The 22256-nt window shown below is 35.8% G+C and overlaps 1 protein-coding gene across 4 annotated transcripts in view; it reads left to right on the top strand.

Moving 5' to 3' along the window:
- CUL5 (cullin 5) overlaps positions 1-21585 on the top strand; it is a 34317-nt gene extending 12732 nt beyond the window's left edge. For 3 of the 4 annotated variants that reach the window (XM_069808248.1, XM_009930809.2, XM_069808249.1), the window contains exons 5-19: positions 1660-1801; positions 2852-2997; positions 3074-3154; positions 4438-4531; positions 7877-8007; positions 8731-8838; positions 9450-9514; positions 11688-11820; positions 12351-12482; positions 13125-13248; positions 14000-14175; positions 14294-14455; positions 15147-15265; positions 16583-16706; positions 17909-21585. In XM_069808248.1, the coding sequence (XP_069664349.1) occupies positions 1660-1801; positions 2852-2997; positions 3074-3154; positions 4438-4531; positions 7877-8007; positions 8731-8838; positions 9450-9514; positions 11688-11820; positions 12351-12482; positions 13125-13248; positions 14000-14175; positions 14294-14455; positions 15147-15265; positions 16583-16706; positions 17909-18103 (1932 nt within the window). In that variant the 3' untranslated portion in view covers positions 18104-21585. The remainder of the gene's footprint in view (positions 1-1659; positions 1802-2851; positions 2998-3073; positions 3155-4437; positions 4532-7876; positions 8008-8730; positions 8839-9449; positions 9515-11687; positions 11821-12350; positions 12483-13124; positions 13249-13999; positions 14176-14293; positions 14456-15146; positions 15266-16582; positions 16707-17908) is intronic. The other variant, XR_011328974.1, reaches the window with a different exon arrangement.
- The last annotated feature ends 671 nt before the right edge of the window (positions 21586-22256 follow it).

Raw genomic sequence — 22256 nt, 5'->3', positions numbered from 1 at the left:
ATGTGTGTTTTCCTTCAAATATCTCCATAAAATTTCCTTATCCATAATGTCTAAAACCAGTTTGACCTTGACAAAGCTGTTAACATGCCTCCCAGATTGCTTGACATTATCTCACTGTTTTCTCCACTTTTTACTCATTTCAGCTCTTGTAAACCAATTACATAATTGTACAGCACAACCATAATGTGCATATCAGTAATGTTAAAATAATGAAAAAAGTAATTAAGGAAGCGTAATCAAATAAAGCTTTGCTTCTAAGAATGTGCCAGTGTTTTGAACAATAATTCATTTCCAACACATATGACTTCAGTGTCAGAAACGGAAATTTAGCTGAAGTTGAGAGACAGTTATGGAAAAGTTAAGAATAAGGGATGGTAAACTCTCTTGAAAGGTTATCTGACTTTTATTAGGTGCTTGCTCTGTTAAAATCTAAAACTTACCAGGCAAGAATGGAACAAGACCATCTAATCTTTACTATTAACTTTGCCATACAGCTGTGTCGTCTTCCTAAGCTCGTTTTTAGTAAGCTTATTCACATTTACGAGATAATGTTTGAAATGGTAAATTTTATGATTCCAACCTGCTTTCCACTGCCAGTGTGGACTGACAACTGGCATGCTTAAATTACATTCATAGCAGATACTGTCATATTTGAAGATACTGTAAGTTTGAGCTTTCTTCTAAAGCAATGAAATGGCACAAGTTGGATAGAAAAAATAAAAATTATCTTTTAAGCTTTGGCATAATTTCTTTAAGCATTCTGTGGCATATGGAAAGAGCCATATCCAGTGTCTAAGGGCAAAAAAATGACCACAGTAACTTGAATTCTAAAGCAAGTTAAGATTTTTAGCAAACATGTAGCATGCTTTGAGTATTTACTGCTGAACAACTGGTGGAGCTTAGGTAGATGTAAGCATGGCCTGGCCTGCCAGTGAGCTTTTCCTGTTGCTCAGCTGCAGCACATTGGGTCTGGTGATAAGGTGTAATGCAATACATTTGCAGCAGTGTCAGTAGCAATCATTAAAAAAAAAAAAAAAAAAGACACAATGGGAATATGAAGGCACCCTTTGAGGATTTTGTTAGGAGCCTCCATAACTAATTTTATAACTTTGCAGTGCTTAGATGAGGTTTCCAGTTTTTTATAAATTACATATGCGTTACTTGCATACTGAACTTTCATGTTAGATAAATGCAATCCAAAACCATCAGTCTTTTTTTTTTACATAACTGTGGTGTTAACTGAATTTTTGGTTTTGTTTAAGACTGAGCCTGCCAAATAGTGAGCTCTATTTGGATGTTTGGCTCAAAAGAACCCCCTGATATTGCAACTCCTGACATATTGCATTGCTGGGAAAGTTACTTGACTGATTACTGAGAACTGTAGAAATAATACAGAATTATGGGATTAATATATGAATCAAATAGTAATTCCCTTAGTTATCCAGTTACATAACTTAAGCTTAGAATATAAGCTCAATATTACTTCTATAACAAGTTCAGAGCAAGATCAAGTTCTAAGGTAGTTGAACTGCTGTATATAACCTGAAAATTACATTATAAATTGCTTGATTTCTTCTTCTGATCTCTTGTATTTCTTTTGCACAAACTTAGGTTTGCATGTACCTGACAGGTTTGGTTTTTTTTCTTCCTGATACACAGCTCATGCTAGACACCTGGAATGAATCCATATTTTCAAATATAAAAAATAGACTTCAGGACAGTGCAATGAAGCTAGTTCATGCTGAAAGACTAGGAGAAGCTTTCGACTCTCAGCTTGTTATTGGAGTTCGAGAATCATATGGTATGTCTTGCACAGACTGATCTCTATTGCCTCCTTGCTTTAGTAGGTGAATTTTCATCATACAAAGTTGACAATTATGGCAGGGTTGGAATGATTATCTCAGCATTTTGTATTGATTTTTTTTATGTTTGATACGTGATACCAATTAAATTCTGTTTAAAATCTTTAACTTCTAAGTGATTTAGCTACATATTGGTTACTGCAAAATCAGTGTTTTCAAAGAGCAACTACTTTTTGACCTTTAGGGTTGCAGATATAACTTTGTGCTCCTTTCTGTACTGTTTCTGATTGTTCAGACACTTTGAAGAGGAAATGCTGAACAGGCTGCATCTAAGACTCTCAGTCTTCTTTGCAAAACAGATCTGTGTATCTGAAACTTCGATGATACTTCACCATTACCGCCTGCTTCTTCAAAGCTTTGCAGCCTGTTGAATTAAACTTGTGGCTAATACTCTCTCAGATGGCTTTATAGATGTCCAATTCTAATTTTTTTTTAAAGCATATTCCATTTAAGGACTTTATTTATTTCTCTTTAACAGTTGAGAGGAAGGTGGAAACTTTTTCAAATAGTGCAAAGCACTGCAGTAAGTTCACTGTCTCCATTCCTGTAAAACACAAAAAACCCAATGCAAAAAAAAAAAAAAGTCTAAAATGAGGACATTGGGATTCTAAGAACAGTGTGTAAGAAAAGTTGTTTGCTCAGTCAGGTGGAAAGGTTTTCACTTCATTAGGCATTATGCTGAACTTTTTTTTCTCTTTTTTTCCAATTTTGCAGTTGTATGTGTATTTCTCGTTACCACGTTTGAATTTCTAAAATGCTGGAGATAAGTATGCAGTTCTTTCCAGTTCCCTATAGTTAATCTAAATGTTTTTGGAGCAAAACCTGGACAATTTTGGTTACCTTTAGGGATCAGAGTGCATTTGTAGGATACTTCAAATTGTTCAGTGCAACCTTTTAATACAAGACTCACTTTAATGAGAGAGATTTGCTTATTATTAGCAACATAATTTTCCAAGACTTGAGAGTAAGTTTGGACTTTCTCTTTGCAGTTAACCTTTGTTCTAATCCTGAAGATAAACTTCAGATATATCGGGATAACTTTGAAAAGGCGTATTTGGATTCAACAGAGAGATTTTATAGAACACAGGCTCCTTCTTATTTACAACAAAATGGTGTACAGAATTATATGAAATATGTAAGTAAAAATTCTGTTGTAACTTTGTTCTGAAAGTGTTAGTACTTAAAATGATTGCTGTTCTACTTTTGCGCAGGCAGATGCTAAACTAAAAGAAGAAGAGAAAAGAGCACTACGATATTTAGAAACAAGGCGTGAATGTAACTCTGTAGAAGCAGTAAGTATAATGTGTAGAAAAACTGGTGTATTTTATATAGTAGTATTACATTGCAATTTTTATTTTTGTGTGTGTTACGGTATTATTTGGTAGCAGTAGATTGATATGAAACTGTTAGGTTTATGTTTTTTAATCATCCATTATGTTTTTTCTTGCAAAAATCTGTATTACTTTCCAATCTAGCAATTTACAGTTTCTATAGATGTTTTAATAGTAAACGTAGATCAGAGTTCAGATTGAAGGGCAGGTTTTTATTCAGGTTGATTTTTATTCTTTCACTTTGAGACTGGTATGTTTTGTGGTTGGGATTTTTTTGGTTTTTTTTTTGTTTGGGTGTGGGTTGTTTTGTTTGTTTGTTTTTTCTGCTATGCTTAACAGTGGATGACAATGATGCTTGAAAATAAGCTGGCCAACCTATTAGGTAGAGGGTTTCTCAGTGCTCATTTAGAATACCTGGAAGAGTTATTGTTCTTTGCAATCAAAAGGAGCAATAGAAATTTCACAAATTTCACAAGAACTGTTCTAGATCTGTTCTAGATTTCCTCTTAGGCTGAAATAGGGCCACTTAATATAAAGGATGGGGTTTTTTTTCCTTCCCCTTTGCCTCCCTTGAGCAGTATTTTACACAGTTCAGATTCTGGAGGAGGATTTAACTGCAATGCATAGTTCCTAATTGTGGTGAAATTAGTTCAGGAAACAGGTTATTTTAAATAAATACCCTTTAAATCTGAATTTTTTGCAGTGGATCAAAATGTATTTTATGTCTTTTGTGAAGTTGTAAATCATTCATTTTGCACAGCTATAAATTGTAACTTGTATAAAGAGGCTGACAAAAGAGAGATGGTCCTGACACGTACAAGCAATTTCTGTGCTAGATCTAGCCGTAGTGTCTTGTTCAAACCCACCAGCCTGGTCCAAATAGGGTACGCTGGAATGAGAACTATTCTTAGCTCTTGGATGTATACTTGGAAACTAAGTAGGGTAGTTGGTGTTCCAAAAGTGGTGGGTCCCTTGAGAGAAAAGAGGTGACAGAAATATTAAGCTCATTACTGGTTTGGAAGAGAGTTTACCACATTTACTAACCTACACATTTTTAAGAAATATGGTTTCCTGTATAGATTTTATTCAAACTACACATACTTTTATGAATCAATGAATTAATTATTTTATAGAGCATAGTTGCAGAGAACAGACTAGATTGTGTGTCATGGTAAACTTGAGGCAGATCACACTTTGGTGTTCAGATGGCTAAATGAGCTAATTCTGTGTTTAATATATTTCAGCTAATGGAGTGCTGCGTCAATGCCCTGGTGACATCTTTTAAAGAGACTATTTTAGCTGAATGCCAAGGCATGATCAAACGAAATGAAACAGAAAGTAAGTGAAGCTTTAAGAACAGTACAGGACGAACTCAGCATCATCTGCATAAAAATAGATTTGTTTGTAGATATATCAAATTACTGTTTTTAATAGATGGTGGCAGTGTTTCACAGCTAAAACATTACTGCCCATGGGCAATTTTATCCCATAAAAAATGACTGTCATTGATTAGTATTTTTTCATATGGCTTCTGAAAACTGTATGTACAATACCCTAAGTTGAATGACTGGCTAGCTCTGATTTTACTTAAAAGAAAAGAATATTTTGCATTCTCTTTTCTTTATTTTTCTTCCAACTTATTTTCCTCATGTTCACCAACTGGTAAATATTGCATATGTCTTATTTTCTATTTGAATCGTTCAGATACAAACACTCCCCCTTCATTCCACCCCCACTGCCTCCTTCCCCCTGGAAAAAAAGTGAAGCATCTCTTTACAAAGCTGTTTTTTCTGAAGACCAGGGAGAAATTTTTCTTATTCTGGTTATTGGTGCAGGACCAGTAAGTCAATGAACAAAATCCAAATTTTTCATCTGGTTTTATAGCCAGTATGTCACTGAGTATTGAAAGTTAGCTCTGCATGCCTTTTTAAAGTTTTGAAAAGTTTTTTTTTTTTAACTCCGCTGCCATAAATTGAGAGGTTAGTGTGATTCAGAAGTCTTGTGTTGGTCCTGTATGATAAACCAAACTAGATAAGTAATAGAAAATGTCATAATTCAAGGCTGGGGAGGGGAGCTGAAATCACAAGTTAATTTTTCTTTTGAAGTCTTGGTATACTGCAGCCAGGGAATATTTAGTAATGTCTATATGAAGTTTTCATTTCTATGCAAATGTGAAAACTGTTTTATGACTTAGAACAGTGTAGAAAATACTTCTAAAGCTAGAATTTCAGAAAATATTTGACCTCAAAACTATGTCATACTGATCTGTTCATCTAGCAACATGATTTCTGGCAGTAATCCAGAGCTAAATCTAGAAAGTCAGCTAACTTCTTATGAGCATATGTTACAGCCTTTGAGAGAATACAGGAGGCTTATTTAAATGTAGAGCTTCAGAAGGGTTCATCTATAGCATCCAAAGCATCCTTCTTTAGAAACTTCTTGAAGTATTCACACAGTCCTCTCTTTCCTTGTGGCTATGTCTTCCTCGTGATACTGCTTGGTTGCAAAATACTTCCATTTAGTATATAAGAACTCAAGCATCTCTTCCAATTCTTCTATTTTTTTTTTTTTTTTCCTAGACCTACCTATGCTGTTTAAAATGTTTTAATGAAGGATGCAGGTGCAGGTGATTAAAAATGTATTTAAAGACTGGAGCTATGCATAGTAATATATAAGTCTGATAGTATCCTCTGCTGTGCTTTGCTTATGTATGTGTCTTCCTGATACTACTCACCCCAAAGAATTTAATGATGTTTTCTTTATTAGACAGCATCTGACAAAAAAGGACTGGGTTTTTTGGCTATGAGCTGGGCACTGCTGTAAAATACTCTGTTACATTAAGTACTTAATATTTACACGCCATCAAAGGAAGTCAGATTTTCCAACTAAGAACTATCAAAGATGTCATAACTTGCAAACGCTTTTCAGAATTGGCTTAGTGCATTTTTCTTTGCTTATAGTATTGGGGATGGGAGACCTAAATTTTACTCTTTAAGTACTTCATAAGAAATAAAAAGTACACTTGGCTTTTATGAATATAAAATGAAAACAGAACTTGTTTAAGTGCCCCAACAACTACGATATGGATTTTTTTACCTTTCAGTGTCATAATGTATGAGACATTCCAGTGAAATGTTCCTTTTGCATTTGTTACTTTGAAATCTGTCTTTGAAGAATCTGGGCTTTTTTGGGTTCCTGCAGTTTTAGGGATGTACCTGAAGTCTTCCTTTGCCACTGTTTATTAGGAGAAACCACTGACTTTTTTTCTTGAATTATTCATGCCATCACTAGTTTACAGAAACAGATATAGAACCCTTTAATACATCTTTTTGTTTCTTTTTTTCCACCATTTCTTCCTCCCTCTCACCCTTTTTTCAAGTACAGATTAAAAGATCCAATAAAAGTTGAGTGAGCTTTTTGGACTTACCCTGTGTAAAACAGTGCTGCCATCACTTGCAGTGCATCTAAATTGCACTGAGAATACCTCTGACTCAGGTGTTCTTTTTTTTCTGGTGCCTGAAATCCCATTGTTTAGCCCATTTTGAGTTGTCTCTAGTAACACTGCAAATTCTTACTGAAGGTTGGTTGTAGCTTCCATTCTTTAATTTGCATTGTTACATTCTAAAAGGATTTTTTTCTTCCATGCATTGCTTTTCTGTTTGGTTCTGCAACAGGTGTTGGGCTACAGAAGTTGATAACATATATTTCATCTTCATTGGTGACAGGATCTTGATGTTGCTGACAAAAGTATTGCAGAGGAGAAAACAAAGACAGGGCCTCTGGCTTTTGTCCCCCTTCATGGTAGATATAGCATTGAGGAACTAAACGCATCTATCAACTTTTTTCCTATTGAAAAAAGAATCGGAGTCCATGATCAGTTTGTTCTACTTCATTAAGCAGAGTCCTTTGCTGTGTTTAGCTCATATCTCTGTGGTCTTTCTAAAACAATCTGGTGGCCTTAATCCAGGTGTTCCTTTGTGGACAGCTTTGTCAAGATGATTATTGATGTTTCAGTACGTTTGGTTTTTTGTTGTTTTTTTTAGTAGTGTTGAAGTACCTTCACAAAAAGTAAGACAAATAAACCTTATCAGTTTTTAAAGTTTTTGAACTGGTAACTTTCAGAAAAACTAAATAAACTCTTTGGGAAAACAGAATGGAAAAAAAATGCTGTTTACCTTAGTCAGTTTTGGTTACTTTAGAATTTGGCATGCTTTTAATTAAAACAAAACATTGTAGATGGTATTGGAAGATACACAAAGACAGGTCTGTTTGACTTTAATTAAAAAAAAAATAATCTTGAATCCATAAAATTTTCTGCATAAACTTCTGTAGGCTTCCAGCTGAGACCCGTTTTTGCCAGGGATTTTAAGGCAGTTATACTGAGAACCTGGACTTAATCCAAATAGCCGTTGACTTTAAGGGTTTTTATTCAAGCTTGTGATGCTATATGCATAAGTAGGTATTACGTTGCAAGAAATATCTCTCTTTGCCTTCAGAAGAATCTTCCTGTGGGACCAGAATTAGGACAGTATTCAAAACATCTTTCCTTTTAAGAGATAAATTGGATTATCTGTTCTTTACATATTCCATGTTCCACTTGAGATATCCCTAGCAGAAATGCAGTATCTTTGGTTTTTATACAGGTCTTTGACTGGTGGCTTTATCAGTATTTGTCTCTTTCAGAGTTGCATTTAATGTTTTCACTGATGGATAAAGTTCCGAATGGCATAGAGCCTATGCTAAAAGACTTAGAAGAACATATTGTTAGTGCTGGACTTGCAGATATGGTAGCAGCTGCTGAAACTATTACTACTGTAAGTGTATTGTATTTTCATTGTTATTTTATTAAAAAACAACTTTGTGGAAGTTAAATACTCTATTTGTGGGATGTACATGTGAATGGAAATAAATTTTGAAGATTTTATGTTTAAACATCAAATTTTGATCCACTGAAAGTTTTAAGTGTCTTTAGAATAATTTTTTATTCCTTATGTTTTCAGTTACAGCTTTAAAACTTGAGTTAAATTTGCAGTAAAGAAAACGTTATAAATTAAGTGCTTGGGGTACTTCTGCGGTAGGATTGTGTTAGCATCTTAATTAAAAAGGCATAATCAATTTTTTCAGATTCTAACTTCCTGATGAAATTTGAAGTTTGCTTTCAATATAAGAGTGGTTGGTCAGTGTGGAAATCAAAAGGTTTTTTTTCCCACTGTTCTTTTTCAGCTCTTTTTCTCTGGGTCTAAGAGGCCTGAGTATCTGCAGCAATTAGGGTGTGCCTTTTATTGGTCCTTGAAAACTTTTTTTTTATTTTGGAAGTTACTAATACAGTATGTGAAAGTTATATTTTTATATATAGATAGATAGATGTTTGTATATTGGAAATACTATCCTGAAAGTCCGTGTTGAGGCATACAAGCTGTAGAGCTCTTCAGTACAGAGAATAAAGATAAAATGCTCATTCATAGTATGCAGGCTTGAAGATACTAAATTCTGTAGAGCCTTATTTTCTAATTTGATTTTTGCCTCTTTAACTTTAGGATTCTGAGAAATATGTAGAGCAATTGCTCACACTATTTAATCGATTTAGTAAGTTGGTTAAAGAAGCTTTTCAAGATGATCCAAGATTTCTTACTGCGAGAGATAAGGTATGTGTTTCTGCTGATCATTTGTTTTCAGTTTAGGAATTGTTGTAATTCAAATTATGATGTCTCTGAAATCCTTGTGTCCATTCAGTGTTAAATCTAGAAGCTGCTCTTACTCTCGTAAATATGCAGACTAAAATGTTGATGAAACTTACTACCAACTGATTAGCTTTTAATTTGTGTTGTAGTCATGCATAAAGTTGCATTTGTGTTCAGCTTTGTAATGTTGTAAAGCACATCAGAAGATGATCTTTGTGTGGAGCACCTTAATGTCTGATTCAGCAATGTACTTGTGTTTAGAATTTACTACATATTTGGGTGTAGTCTCATGACTTCACATATGCAACCTGCTCCATGTAATCCCCTCCTAAGCCGTTGCTTAAAGGAAAGTAGTATGTTAATGGAAAAGAGGAAAACGCAAAACATGAGTTAATGGGAAATTGAGTCATAGGATTTCAACTCTCATATTAAAAATCAAATCTGCAAACTTCAGGCTAATAAAGAAGTCTGATTAATTACATGTTACAGTAATCTAAAAGGGGATGAAACCTTTGTGATCCATATGTTAAAGAGAAATTGAGTGAAGCACTAATAAAACTGTAATTATTTTTCAGGCGTACAAAGCAGTTGTGAATGATGCTACAATATTTAAACTTGAATTGCCATTGAAGCAAAAGGGGTAAGCCATATAAACTTGATGTGAATCAAGTTTTTAAATTGTTAAAGATTGAGCTTCTCTCTTAAAATCTCTTCAAAAATTAACACTGTTTAAAAGTGCTTTGTGTTCTTTGCATTATGGAATTTCAGATTGCTTATCAGCCTCTGGTAAAACACTTCACATGGCAGTGGATCAGTGAATAGCAGCCTGTTTAAAATCAGATTTATTTGTAGTAATTGGGGATCTAGTCTTTTATAGTAGAGTAATGAGTCAATTTGTAAGCTGAATTTAATAACACCTTCCTGGGTTATTAATTCCAAAAACCTGAGCTGTATAACTCTTCTGTAACTTCAGTAAAAGTCCTGGGGAAGACAGGCAGTAATCTTCATGGGAATAACTATACCTGATTAAGGTGTAACCATCCACAAGCTGTTTACCATCTCCTCTTGTGCCAGCTGTGAGCGTGACCTGTCTGGGTGTTACATTTTTGTTTTGGTGCAGCATTAACCAGGCTAGTTTAAACAACTTCCAGTAGATTAAGCAGACCTGTGTGACTCCGGAAGAAAAACAGTACTTACAGTGGCCTCTCTAACTCAGCCAAGAGAAGGTAGCAGTCAGTTAATTTGATTGTTAACATTTAACATGTGATGTGCCACTTGAGTAGGAATCTATATATATATATATAGTTTGTAGTCCGATTTACTATGGAAAAAAAGCTTATGTAGCTGCACTGCCAGCTTCCCTTTCCAATAACTTCTAGTTAGGGGTGGCTGGGTATAAACATCTATTCAGCATTCTGGTTCTTCCTCTGTGTTTGGTATTGGACTAATGGTAAGCTTGGAGAGGGATTAGCTTTGCTGTTTTTATGTTATTGGAGGAACGCCTTCACAAAAGACTGGATCCCTCCTTTGTGTACTTCGTATAGATGTAGGCAAGGTAGAGGAGTTTTTTGGGTCTCTGCTAATGTTTCCATTTCCCCGGGAGCATCCCAAATCAATACCTCATTCAAACTGTGTTTCAGTCCTAAAGCTAAACCTGCCTAGTGGTTTCTTGGAAACCACCATGATGGCAATGGTCTTCTGTTCAGCATTCTTGTTCCCAAGCTCCTTCAAGTTGTCTACTTATGCAGCCTGGTTTAAGTAAAATGAAACTTCATCCTGCTTAACTTGTGCTATTAAGTTCAGCCTGAGAATATGGAGTTTTGTAATTTTTCATTGCTGTCAGGATCTTGAAGACTCCTGTTCAGAAATACCTGGGAACACATTGATTAAATAAGGGTTCTGTCTTGTAATAACCAAAAGACTAGTGATCTGCTTTTACTCCAAATGGTGTTCAGGAGGGCGGAAGACACTAGCCTGCAAGCTGCTTCATGAATTAAAAAGGACAAGTTGTCTGAAGAGTTTTAGCACTGTCTACACTAGCTGATGAGAGGATGAAAGAACAGGCAACACTGGGTTCCTGAGCATCCCCGCAGCTTCTTACCTGCTGTCTTACTTGCTGCCTTTGTTTTGGGCCCTTGAGACTAGCAATCAAGTCCGTGCCATCTGACTCTAGAAATAGGGATTGGTCCTTGGTGCTGTTTTATTCACCAGTCTAGGCACGGGCTCAGAACGCAACCTTGTGCTTGCATGCATTTTGAAGAACCAAAGTCTGTCTGCTGTAGCATATTCTGGTTCAACTTTAATCTGATTTTTATCTCCAAGCTGTTAGTCCACTGTTTATACCTGTTATAAAATAATTTTATCCTGTTACCATGCGATAGATGTGTTGGGTTTTGCAGTCTGTGAAGTGCGGTGCAGGAGGCTGTTCTTGAGACTTTTGTTAGAGCATAATGACAAGATAAGTGAAATATTTCACTGCAGCATTTGTTAATTCTTTACTGGAATACTTATGGCTGTGCAATAGTTAGCTGATTCAAACTGCAGCTTCAACATAATCCTTCATTGTTAGAGTTCTAAAATTAAAAGCAGTTGGAATGATCAAGCTGTCTGGAAACGTTTGGTAGTATTTATTCTTTCAAGAAGAAAAGGGAGTTATTCCTAATTTTTCATTAGTTTAACAACAATATGAATTCACCACCAGGATCCTTGCCAAGGGGATCAGGAAAGAGTGGCCTGTCTTGTTAACAGTGTGACTACTCCAGAATAGCAGGATTCTATACAGTTTGAATATATGTTGTTCTTCTTTTGTTTAGTGTTGGATTGAAAACACAGCCTGAATCCAAATGCCCTGAGCTTCTTGCTAATTACTGTGACATGTTGCTAAGAAAAACACCACTAAGCAAAAAACTAACCTCTGAAGAAATTGAAGCAAAGCTTAAAGAAGTGGTATGTTTTTGCTTTCTACTTCTCAATTATTCTGAACAATGAATTTGTTTTATTTCCTTATGTGGGTCGAGGCTTTGATCTTCAAAGATGGTTATGCAAGGTGTAATAATATGGAAAAGAGTTTATTATGTCATCAAGTGTGTGTGTGTTTCAATCTTGTAAATCATGCAGTGCTTCATGTCTCTTTGTCAGTTCACAAAATTAGTATGCTAAATTAATGGCTATATCAGACTGTAATGTATTACAGTAACTAATGTTAGTCTAGGAAATAATATGGGAGATTTTTACATACCAGTGTCAATGTCCTTTCTGATTTAAGAGAAGGTTTTTGATGGTTGACAAATGAAGAAATTGGGGGGGGTGATATTATGAAAGATTCATAGCTGATGCCTGTGATAGTATTAACACAGTTGCTCTTAAGGCAATGTCAAAAAGCCTTTTTCTACTTCATAGTCTACAGTGGCATCTGAGCCTTGTCTGACCAACAATGCAAATAAATGTTAAAATCTACTTTTTTTTTTTTTTTACAGCTTCTGGTACTTAAATATGTACAGAATAAAGATGTTTTCATGCGATATCACAAAGCTCACTTAACAAGACGCCTGATATTGGATATATCAGCTGATAGTGAAATTGAGGAGAATATGGTGGAATGGCTCAGAGTAAGTAGCCTGACATCTTTTTTTGTGCCTCTTGCTTGTGGTATGAATTCCCACTCTTGAACTTAGATACCCTTCTTGCTTAGGTGAGTTCTATCTTAAATTGCAGGCCACTCAGGACATCTTACACTTCAGTTTTATTGCAATAGTTTGTGAAAGTAAAACAATTTAGCTCTTTTCGAAGAGAAATGTTGATCCTAATAGTGGTAGTGATAGATTTTAAAACATTTCACATATTACCTGAAGGCTTCATATAGTCCATATGCAAATGAGCAAAATGTACTTGTTTAGGTATGTAAATAATTTGAGATGTTTCTAATTGTGAAATCTTATTGCAGATTAGAATATTATTTGCATGTCTTAAACATTCCTTCAAGTCTCAGAATTCATTGATTTCTTAATGCATGCATATGTTCTTCAGCACTTGGATGTTTTTTAAAAGAATCATCATATGCCCTTAAGGGGTAACTACTTATGATCCATGCAAAAAAACTTTATATTGCGTTGCAGATTAACTGTTACTGTAAAGTGATGGTACATGTATACTTTAATGCTTTTCATTTTTTTGAGTTTATTATTTTAAAAATAAAGCTTTTTGTTCATAGTTATCTATGTAATAGTTTAGTGTTCTGTTTGTTTATACAGGAAGTAGGAATGCCAGCAGACTATGTAAACAAGCTGGCTAGAATGTTCCAGGATATCAAAGTGTCTGAAGACTTGAACCAGGCCTTCAAAGAAATGCACAAAAATAATAAACTTGCTTTACCAGGTATTGTTTTCAAATTATTTGCTATTTTTCATTTCTCATAGCGAAAAATAATTCTGTTGAATCTTGAGTTAAAAATTTTATGAACTGCAGGTTGAACATAGTCTTCAGGGTATTGTTACCCCTAGATTGGAAGTGTCTGTAGACTCTGCTTTCATTTACGGTTGACACTGAAGCTATATCATTCTGTAAGTTATTGTGTTGTGTGTTTTCATTATGAGCAGTCTTGTAGATACAGACTCCCTACTCTTGTAGATAAATTCCAAGCAGGGGCTTGAATCAGTATCAACTAGGTGAATGCCTGAACTACCCCCTTCTTTTATGCACTCATCTTTCGTCATGAGTGCTTCACGCTGTGCTCCTCCTTTATCTGCCAGCAGGAGGGCTGGGGGTGCATGCTATGAAGAGCTTAAATCACATTTCTGAGATTAAATTTCACTGGTGGGAGAGGCTGAGGAACATCCAGTTTTGGACCTGCTACTGCTGAAAACCCTTGAGTAGTGCTTACAAGCATCAGCTATAAAGTTGCATCAGGGTTTAAGGACCTCAGCAGAGGCAAGCCAAAAAACCAGAGATTTCAATCAGTGTTGCTGGCAGAAAGCCAGTGGTGCATAGAGTACCTTAATGTTTAAGTAGGTAGACACCCTGCTACTTTCTGAAAATTCAGTCCTCCATAATTGTATTTAGGAAAAAAAAATGCATTTTGTTTATCTGTTATACCTGGAAATTCACATAATCCAATATTGTCTTACAGCTGACTCTGTGAATATTAAAATTTTAAATGCTGGCGCCTGGTCTCGAAGTTCTGAAAAAGTGTTTGTCTCGCTGCCCACGGAATTAGAAGATCTCATCCCTGAAGTTGAAGAATTTTATAAAAAGAATCACAGTGGTAGAAAACTGCACTGGCACCACCTCATGTCCAATGGAATTGTAAGTGTATAGTTTTTGGTGTATCAGTCTCAATGACTGTACTTTCTGTGTATTTATATTAGTTAGAAAGCTTGTGATCCAGAAAGGCTTATAAGTAAAATTGTCATTCTATTCACAGATAACATTTAAGAATGAGGTTGGCCAGTATGACTTGGAGGTAACAACATTTCAGCTAGCTGTGCTGTTTGCATGGAACCAAAGACCCAGAGAGAAGATCAGCTTTGAAAATCTTAAACTGGCAACTGAACTCCCTGATGCAGAACTTAGGAGGACTTTATGGGTATCTCCCTTTATCTTGAAACAGATTTCTTCTTGATTTTTGTACTCTGAAATACTGGATTAGTATTTTTAAAGCGCTGTCAGATAACACTTTGAAACTGAAACGTGAATGCCTTTATTGCTGATTAATCAGTTGTAATGCTGTCTCCTTGCACTACTGCTGAGCACACACAGCCTTTACATTAATACATTCTCTCTACCCAATATTATCTAACTTAAGTTTTGGGAACAGCAAGATCTTTTTGACCATATGCTGCCTAAAGCACACAGTTATGATCGTGGTTTGTGGAGCGGGACTGGTCTAATTCTAGGAAATCAGTGGCACCTGATAAATAAATGTTGCTTAAAAATAACTTCAGTGTTTGGTCTATCAAACTTTTAATTATTTAGCTCAAGAATAAAGAGAGAAATGATGTAAATTAGACTTAACACCACTTCTGTAGCTATGAGTTCGTGCGTTTTACTTCATGTGATTTTACTTACGCTAACCCATTTCAGAAGGAGATTTGCTAAACTGTGTCCCCTCTCTGGTTTTACTAGTATCTTCTTGTTGCCCTCTAGCTCCAAACAAGGCTACGTGGTTCCCTCACTACAGTTCACGCTGTGCAGACTATGTTCTTAAAAAGTAATTGTTTCCATTTAGAAAGTCTGGTGTTTTATTTTCATTCTCCCCCCTCCCCTTTTCTCTGTAGTCTCTTGTAGCATTTCCAAAGCTGAAACGTCAGGTTTTATTGTATGAACCTCAAGTCAATTCACCCAAAGACTTTACAGAAGGAACCCTCTTCTCGGTGAACCAGGAGTTCAGTTTAATGTAAGATGATGTTTGAAAAGTAAAATAACAATGTAATATTTTATAACTAAAGGAATTTACTTGAAGTTAACCCTTGTTCTTTAAAGTTTTCAAGATTCGGCTAGACACATGCTTTGCTGCCCTATCCATATGTAGTTTTGGCGATAGTCATGCTTCAGCTAGGTGGATGGACTAGATGACCACCAGCAGCCCCTTCAGACAAACATTGCTATGATTCTGATTGCTGTGAAATTAAATTTCTTGAACACCTAGGGATGAGGTGCAAAATCAGAGGCTTTGCTATCTTCCTGTTACTAATGAGCCCATGAAATTTCATATGGGAAGAATAGCATGTAAGCAGAGCCCTAGTGCTGTATTGATTATTATACACATACACAAACACAGAGTTTCAAAAGCAGAGTGATAAGTTAAAAAAGGAAGTGAAACTACTTAATAATATGTTATGCTGTCAAAAGCCAGGCTTTTTGGTGTAGCTTTCACTGGAGAGGAGTGTCTTTATTTCAGTGAGAATTGCAGTGCTCTTTTACTGGTGCTTTGAAATCCTTCAGACCATAAGACAGTATAGAGAATATCTAAATGGATACTACATTCAGCATGTTTTACTTTGGTTTTTGCCTCTCTCTGTTATCAATGACTATGATTAAAACTGGCTCCTTGCTAGTAACCTCAGATTCTGGACCTCATACTCAGCAGCTGGATATCTGGATCTGTGGAGATAGAGAGGTGATAAATCTGCTTTCCTGGGGCTTAGTTTCTTGCCCAGAGCCACGATGTTTGTTCCTGTCATCAGGATCATGGGCTTTGGGAAATGATGAGAGGGCATGACAGAAGAGACAGGCTGTACAGAAAGCTTCTGTGTGACCACTGAAGAATGCCATCAGCTTTCTTTGTTACAATAGCTGTTTTTTGTCCTTCTTTTCTGCTAGACAGACAGTTCTTTTGATGGAATATCAACTAGTCCAATTTCCTGATATTTGTTGTAAGAACTTCCTCCAAAGAACCCTAGTTTTATATAATTAAACTGAAATCTGTTTCTCTGAAATTTTATTCTTTAAAATAGTACTGGTAACTATTCAACTTCGGACACTGTCAGTTTCAGCTGATGGATTTTTTTGTAATGCTAATATATTCAGGTTTTATTGTACGGAGACATTGGCGTTGAGTCTTTTCAGCCAGCTATCTCACTGCTGCAATGCTAATAGCCTATAAATATCTGATATGTGATGCTACTCCTTGCTGATGTAATTTAAGTTTAACAGGAATTCCTTAACTTAAAATGTATTTTTTGCTTATTTTCATGCAATACAACTTTTTCAGAAAAAACGCTAAAGTTCAGAAAAGGGGCAAGATAAATTTGATTGGTCGATTGCAACTTACTACAGAGAGAATGCGGGAAGAGGAAAATGAAGGAATAGTCCAGCTAAGAATATTACGAACCCAGGCAAGTAAACTGCCAGAGGAATATAAAATTACCCTATTTCTGTTGTTGTATTTTCATTATTGCATGCTGTCCACATTTGGACATTGACGTATGAAACAAATGCTTTTGAATCCTGTTGAAACTTACTGTTGCTATTTGGCTTATATCCTTTGTGAATACTGGATTTTGCATGTGTGTTTGTGCACTTGTAGTTATCAGCCTCCTGTTCTGATGTACCAGGTCATAGTTTTTAAAGAGGACAAAGCAGATATTAAGCAAGCGGTGAAGGCACAACTGTGTAGTGGTGGATGGCAGCAGCAGATGGTAAAAGTGGACTGACTTGAGCCACCACCACGAACAAACAGTATTGTTGATCTTCACATCTCTTTTGACTGCTCTGTATGAAGAGAGTAGAGTGATCTCAGAGATGGGATCATGCTTTAGTAATAGCGGTGTGACTTTGAGAGGCCTCCTTTTCAGAGGGAAAGTTTGTAAGTACACCTTAGGTGTACAAACTGCAGCTTCCTGCTTTGTGATTGGTTGTCCTTCAGTCAGGTACTCATGTCAAATCTTTTGAGCGGACAGTTCTAAAAAAAATGAATTTTTTCGGGCATCAGAGATCATTACCTACAATGGAGTCTCAAAATTCCCTTTTTACCTTCAAGTTGCAGGTCTGTTCTATCAGTCAGATTAGATTCCAGGCCATGCACATTGTGAATTGTACCACCTGAGTTAACATCTTGGCCATACTTCCAGCAGAAGGATTAATGCCTGGTTGCATTTGTGAAATGAGAACTCCTTGTGAGTTCCACTTTGACATTAAGCTTGCATTTCATGAGGTATTCACAAGGTATGTCACAAGTCACACTGGAAATGGCGACTTCTGCTCAGAGAATGAATGAACATTAGGTTTTACTGAATAATTTACACTCTAGTGATAAGATTTAACTGCAGATTCTCTTTTGACTGGACTTGTCTTCCATCTCTTGCATCTTGCCAGTGCTTCGTTCTTTTCCTTTACCAACTTCTTTGTAAAAGCAGTTCAGTATCTACTTAGGCTAAGAAATGCAGCATATATCTGATTTTTAAGGCAAAATACAGATTTCCTTGCTGTCTTGCCTTACCAGGAGCCCCCTGTTAATGCTGTGTTCACGTTGTCACTTCACCCAGGCATTTAAAAAAAAAAGTAACTTTTTTTTTTTTCTCCTCTTGTCCCCTACCAGGAGGCTATCATCCAAATAATGAAAATGCGAAAGAAAATTACTAATGCCCAGCTTCAGACTGAACTGGTAGAAATATTGAAAAACATGTTCTTGCCACAAAAGAAAATGATAAAAGAGCAAATTGAATGGCTTATAGAGCACAAATATATCAGAAGAGATGAGTCAGATATCAACACCTTCATATATATGGCATAATTTGAGGACTCTGCAGGATGCTGAGAACATAAATGGAAGGGTGCTTGGACAGACAGCTGCAACAGTTTGTGCTGCAGAAGGACTTGTTTTGACTTTCGTTACGTATTAAAATCCCTGCCTTACCTTACAGAGGACTATATTTTGCCAATCTCATTCAGCTAGCATGATGGCATTCCCTTCATGTTGCACACTTTTAACAGCATGCTGTTTTGTGGGAAACTTGCATTCATGAAGAGCCCATTGTGAACTTTTTAAAGTAGATTTGATTTACACCCACCAGGAAGAATACAGGTTTGGGTTTTTAGATGACCAGTACTTGCACAAGGAAAAAATATTCAAATATTCATGCACTGAGGAACTGCTAATTAGTGTTGTTTTGGGTTTGGTTTTTTTTGTTTGGTGTCTTTTTTTTTTTTTAATGCAATTAGGACTAGAAGTAGCACTTTCACTTTTGTGTTTTGGATCAACAGAGTAATGTACTGTCCACCTTTGATCCTTTTTATGTAATAACATTTGAGAGACACAAACACATGCATCACAACTGATATGTATTTGTTACAGTTAAAACCTGTTGGCTAGAGCAGTGCTTCAATCTAGTAACTGGATTTTAATAATTGACACATAAGTGACATAAAAGTAATTCCAAGTCATGGGTGATATTTTTCCTTAAGCAAGAGATCATTGTTTTTAAATTGTTTGCTGTAAACAAGTGGATATACGTTATTTGTTACCTTGTTTGGATGGATGATTTGCTACAATCCTTTTTGAGAAGGTAAAGCTTTCTTCAATGATACTTTACTCTAAAAGCAGTTTTCATGTCTGTTATACTCAACAGAAATATTAAGTGTATTTCCTTGTACATTTAATATTTGTATTCCAAATATTTAAGTATGACTACATATATCTGAATGCATTAAAGAGTAATTGATGCACAACTCCCCCAGAAAGAAAATAACACTTGAAGATCCCTGTACTAATTCCTCATTGGTAACTTCATATGTACATGCAAGGTTAATCCAATTGGACTGGTTTGTTGCTTAGAAGTCAACAACTTTGTATGAAAAACAAACCTTCTGGTTTTTATTTTCAAACTGGCAGGGTAGGAAATATAATTCTAATGAAAATGGTAAAAAGCTAAGGGAAGATACCTTGGTCAGTGTATGCAGAGAGAGTGCCAAATACACATCAGGAATTTCAACTTTTTAATGTTACCTCTTCTATTTTCAATCATCTTAAGTAGTCGTTTGGCACTGCCTGCCTCTCTGCTGCTCTAAAATGTCCCAGCATGTATTGGACTGATAACGTGAATCACTGGAGCAGAGTGCCTGTCTTGGGACAAAAGGTAAGTTGAGCTTTACTCAGTTCTGTATGAATATTCTATAAATTGCAAGTGTGTGAATTTTTTTTTTAATTAACCAGTTCAAGTTCATCATCTGAAGGTCTCATTTTCTTTGATGATTGAAAGGGGGAAGAGGATACAATTAACTTTAGTCAAAGAGGAGAACCTTCCAGTAAGTAAGAGGAGGAGTTTTGCTTTCACATGGTTTCAGTAAAGTATACAATAAGAGCGGTTTAAAAGCTAACACTGCAAGAATGGCTATTTGCACCCTTAAACAGGCAGCATGCTCTATTACTAATGTAAAAGCCAATGTGACTGCCTGAGAACAGTGTGTACTTGGACATCTATTTGGGGAAGAAATTTTTGGTAGTGAGGTTTTCATGAACAAGAGATGGAGAGAAGTTGAGACCTGACCAATTACAATTGATTAAAATCTCACAGCTTATGTTACATGCTTTTTTTGATACTCAAAAGCAGATGCTGTTTAAAACTTGCATCTTTTATGTTGGCCCGTAGTATTGCAGTTCAGAATCAAAAGCAAGTGGTGCTCTATGTAGTTAACCAGTAAAACTATTTGAACATTAGAAAACAAAATTCTAATAAAAAGCTTTCTGCTGCAAGACTTTCAGTCTTTGTAACTTAAAAGTAATAAATGCTCACTTGGGATAATTGGGGGAGAACATGACAGTCTGAGTACACTCTTTTCAACATGAAAAATTCCAGCCCTTGACAGTTTCACACTTGTTCTTCTCTGGTTAAGCAGAAAGAACTGCAAAGGGGGTAATGCTGATTTTGAAGCCATTGATTTAGATTTGAGAGAGAGAAGTTTAAGAGGCGGCATCTAAGATACAACTGTTTAGGAAGCTGGAGTGTATGCAGAAAGCAACAGGTTGCTGAAAGCTAAGGAGCTACATGTTCCCTCAACTATTAAATATAAAATAATACAACCCAAATGTTATCTATATATTTCTCAACACCTGGGATGCAGAAAGAGAATTGGTAATGTGCCTATGACATGGTCATTTTTCATTGAATACATACCGGAAATGGATGTCAGGTTTTTTATTAAATCTGAGACTCACACCAGCAAATTTGTTAAAGATGCAGAATCACATTTAGCGTCCTTCATCAGGTCACTTTCACCAATATGCACTTAAAACTAGTATCACCTGGGGCACAGGGAGATACCTGGGGTAAACTGTTCTTTTGGGGAGGGTAGAGTTCAGATCTAAATGAAAATGAACTATTCTTCACTTGCAATATGGCAACAACGCACTTTTAAGGCTGCAATTTTTAGCTATGAATATATATGTCCAAAGACCTAGCTTAAAGAGGTGCTGCATCTGAAAAACATGTTGCCACACACACTGCCACGGTGAATAGCTATGGAATGAAATCTGGTGTAGAAGAGCTGGGGGGGCGGGGGAGGGAATCACTCTTAATGGGTTTAATTAAGAAATACTGTTAAATCTTTCTCTGTCCCAACAACTTGATGAGGATCTCGGTTTCGATTCTGAAGTCTTCCATTTTCCTCTTTCCACAGTTGGTGTCCCTAGCTTCTAATTTTATTCATCTGTCTTTCATTTGTTACGACTGTAATGCAATTACATTTCCAAAAGACAATGTGACTTTCTTGTTTTCACCTTTTTAAACTTAACGCAAATGTTCTGAATGTTCATATGTTGCATTTATTTGCATTGGGATGCCATTGTCCTGTAAAGTGCAAATTTTAAAAATACAATTGGCAAAATGATTTCATAGTTTTACAGGAAGATTTGCTATCTTAAACTCAAACTGTTTTCTATTTTCATCTAAATGACTGGGATGCTATCTTTGTAATTCTTTGAGGTCATATTTGTGAAATAAACAATACATGAAAGCTTTCCTGTCATATACACTATATGTAGTCTGGAGTGTTGAGCAAACTTGAGTTCCTGAGTTGTAATATCTATCTACGTATGGTATTTACAATTTTGAATGTGTGCCACTACCGAGATGATAATGCTGTACAATTTTGAATGGTGGTAGTTTCTGTATGGCAGTCCAGCTGAACTATTTTGATGTACTGCTTAATTTTTGAATTTTATTTTTTAAGTTGTATAATTTATTTTCTTGCAAAATAAAAATGTAATATAAAAGACTACTCATTTAGCAAGATATTTTGGTGTCTTCCCCTGCAAAATTTTTAAGTTGAATTCAGGTGCTGCTCCTGAAAAATGCTACTGTATGAAATTTGCCTGATTCCAAGTCCCAAAGTCTGTTATGATTAGAGTACTTAAAAAAAAAAAAAAAAAAAGACTTCCAGTTCTTTGCTTGCTATGATTTTTCAGGTACTTAATGTTATATGTAGAGCTATTTAGTCTTCCAAATTCTGTTTAAAGATGCGCTGTAGTCTTTCAGTTTGAATGTACGAGAGCCTGCTATGCCAAAAGTGGCTGGGGGTGCCCGACTTTCTGTTCATGGCATTTTTAAAATGGGTTATGTCTCTGTAACTCACTGGGATGTACTTGGATTGCTGAATGTTTTGGTTGATTTGTCTCTGAAATTACTTATAATGCGTGTCACTGAAAATTACTGGTGGTGTCACCAGATTACTGGGACCTTCAGGTACCTGATCCTGCAGTAAACAGTGACGTGAGAACAGTCGATGGCCTGAAGGAGTGCTTTTACTGTAATGGCTTTTCTTCTGTGATTGTCCTTGCCTTTTAGTGTGAATCTCTTTTTTACATCTCAACTCCCTTTTTCTTTAAGTGCATCATCTAACATAGGTGTTTTATGCTTTCTAGTATATGCAAAGGTTAGAACTATTTGTAT

This window comes from Haliaeetus albicilla, chromosome 20, assembly GCF_947461875.1.
Source record: "Haliaeetus albicilla chromosome 20, bHalAlb1.1, whole genome shotgun sequence".
Classification (NCBI taxonomy): domain Eukaryota; kingdom Metazoa; phylum Chordata; class Aves; order Accipitriformes; family Accipitridae; genus Haliaeetus; species Haliaeetus albicilla.
Note: the sequence above shows the minus strand (reverse complement) of the source record. Positions and strands in the feature narration are given on the sequence as shown.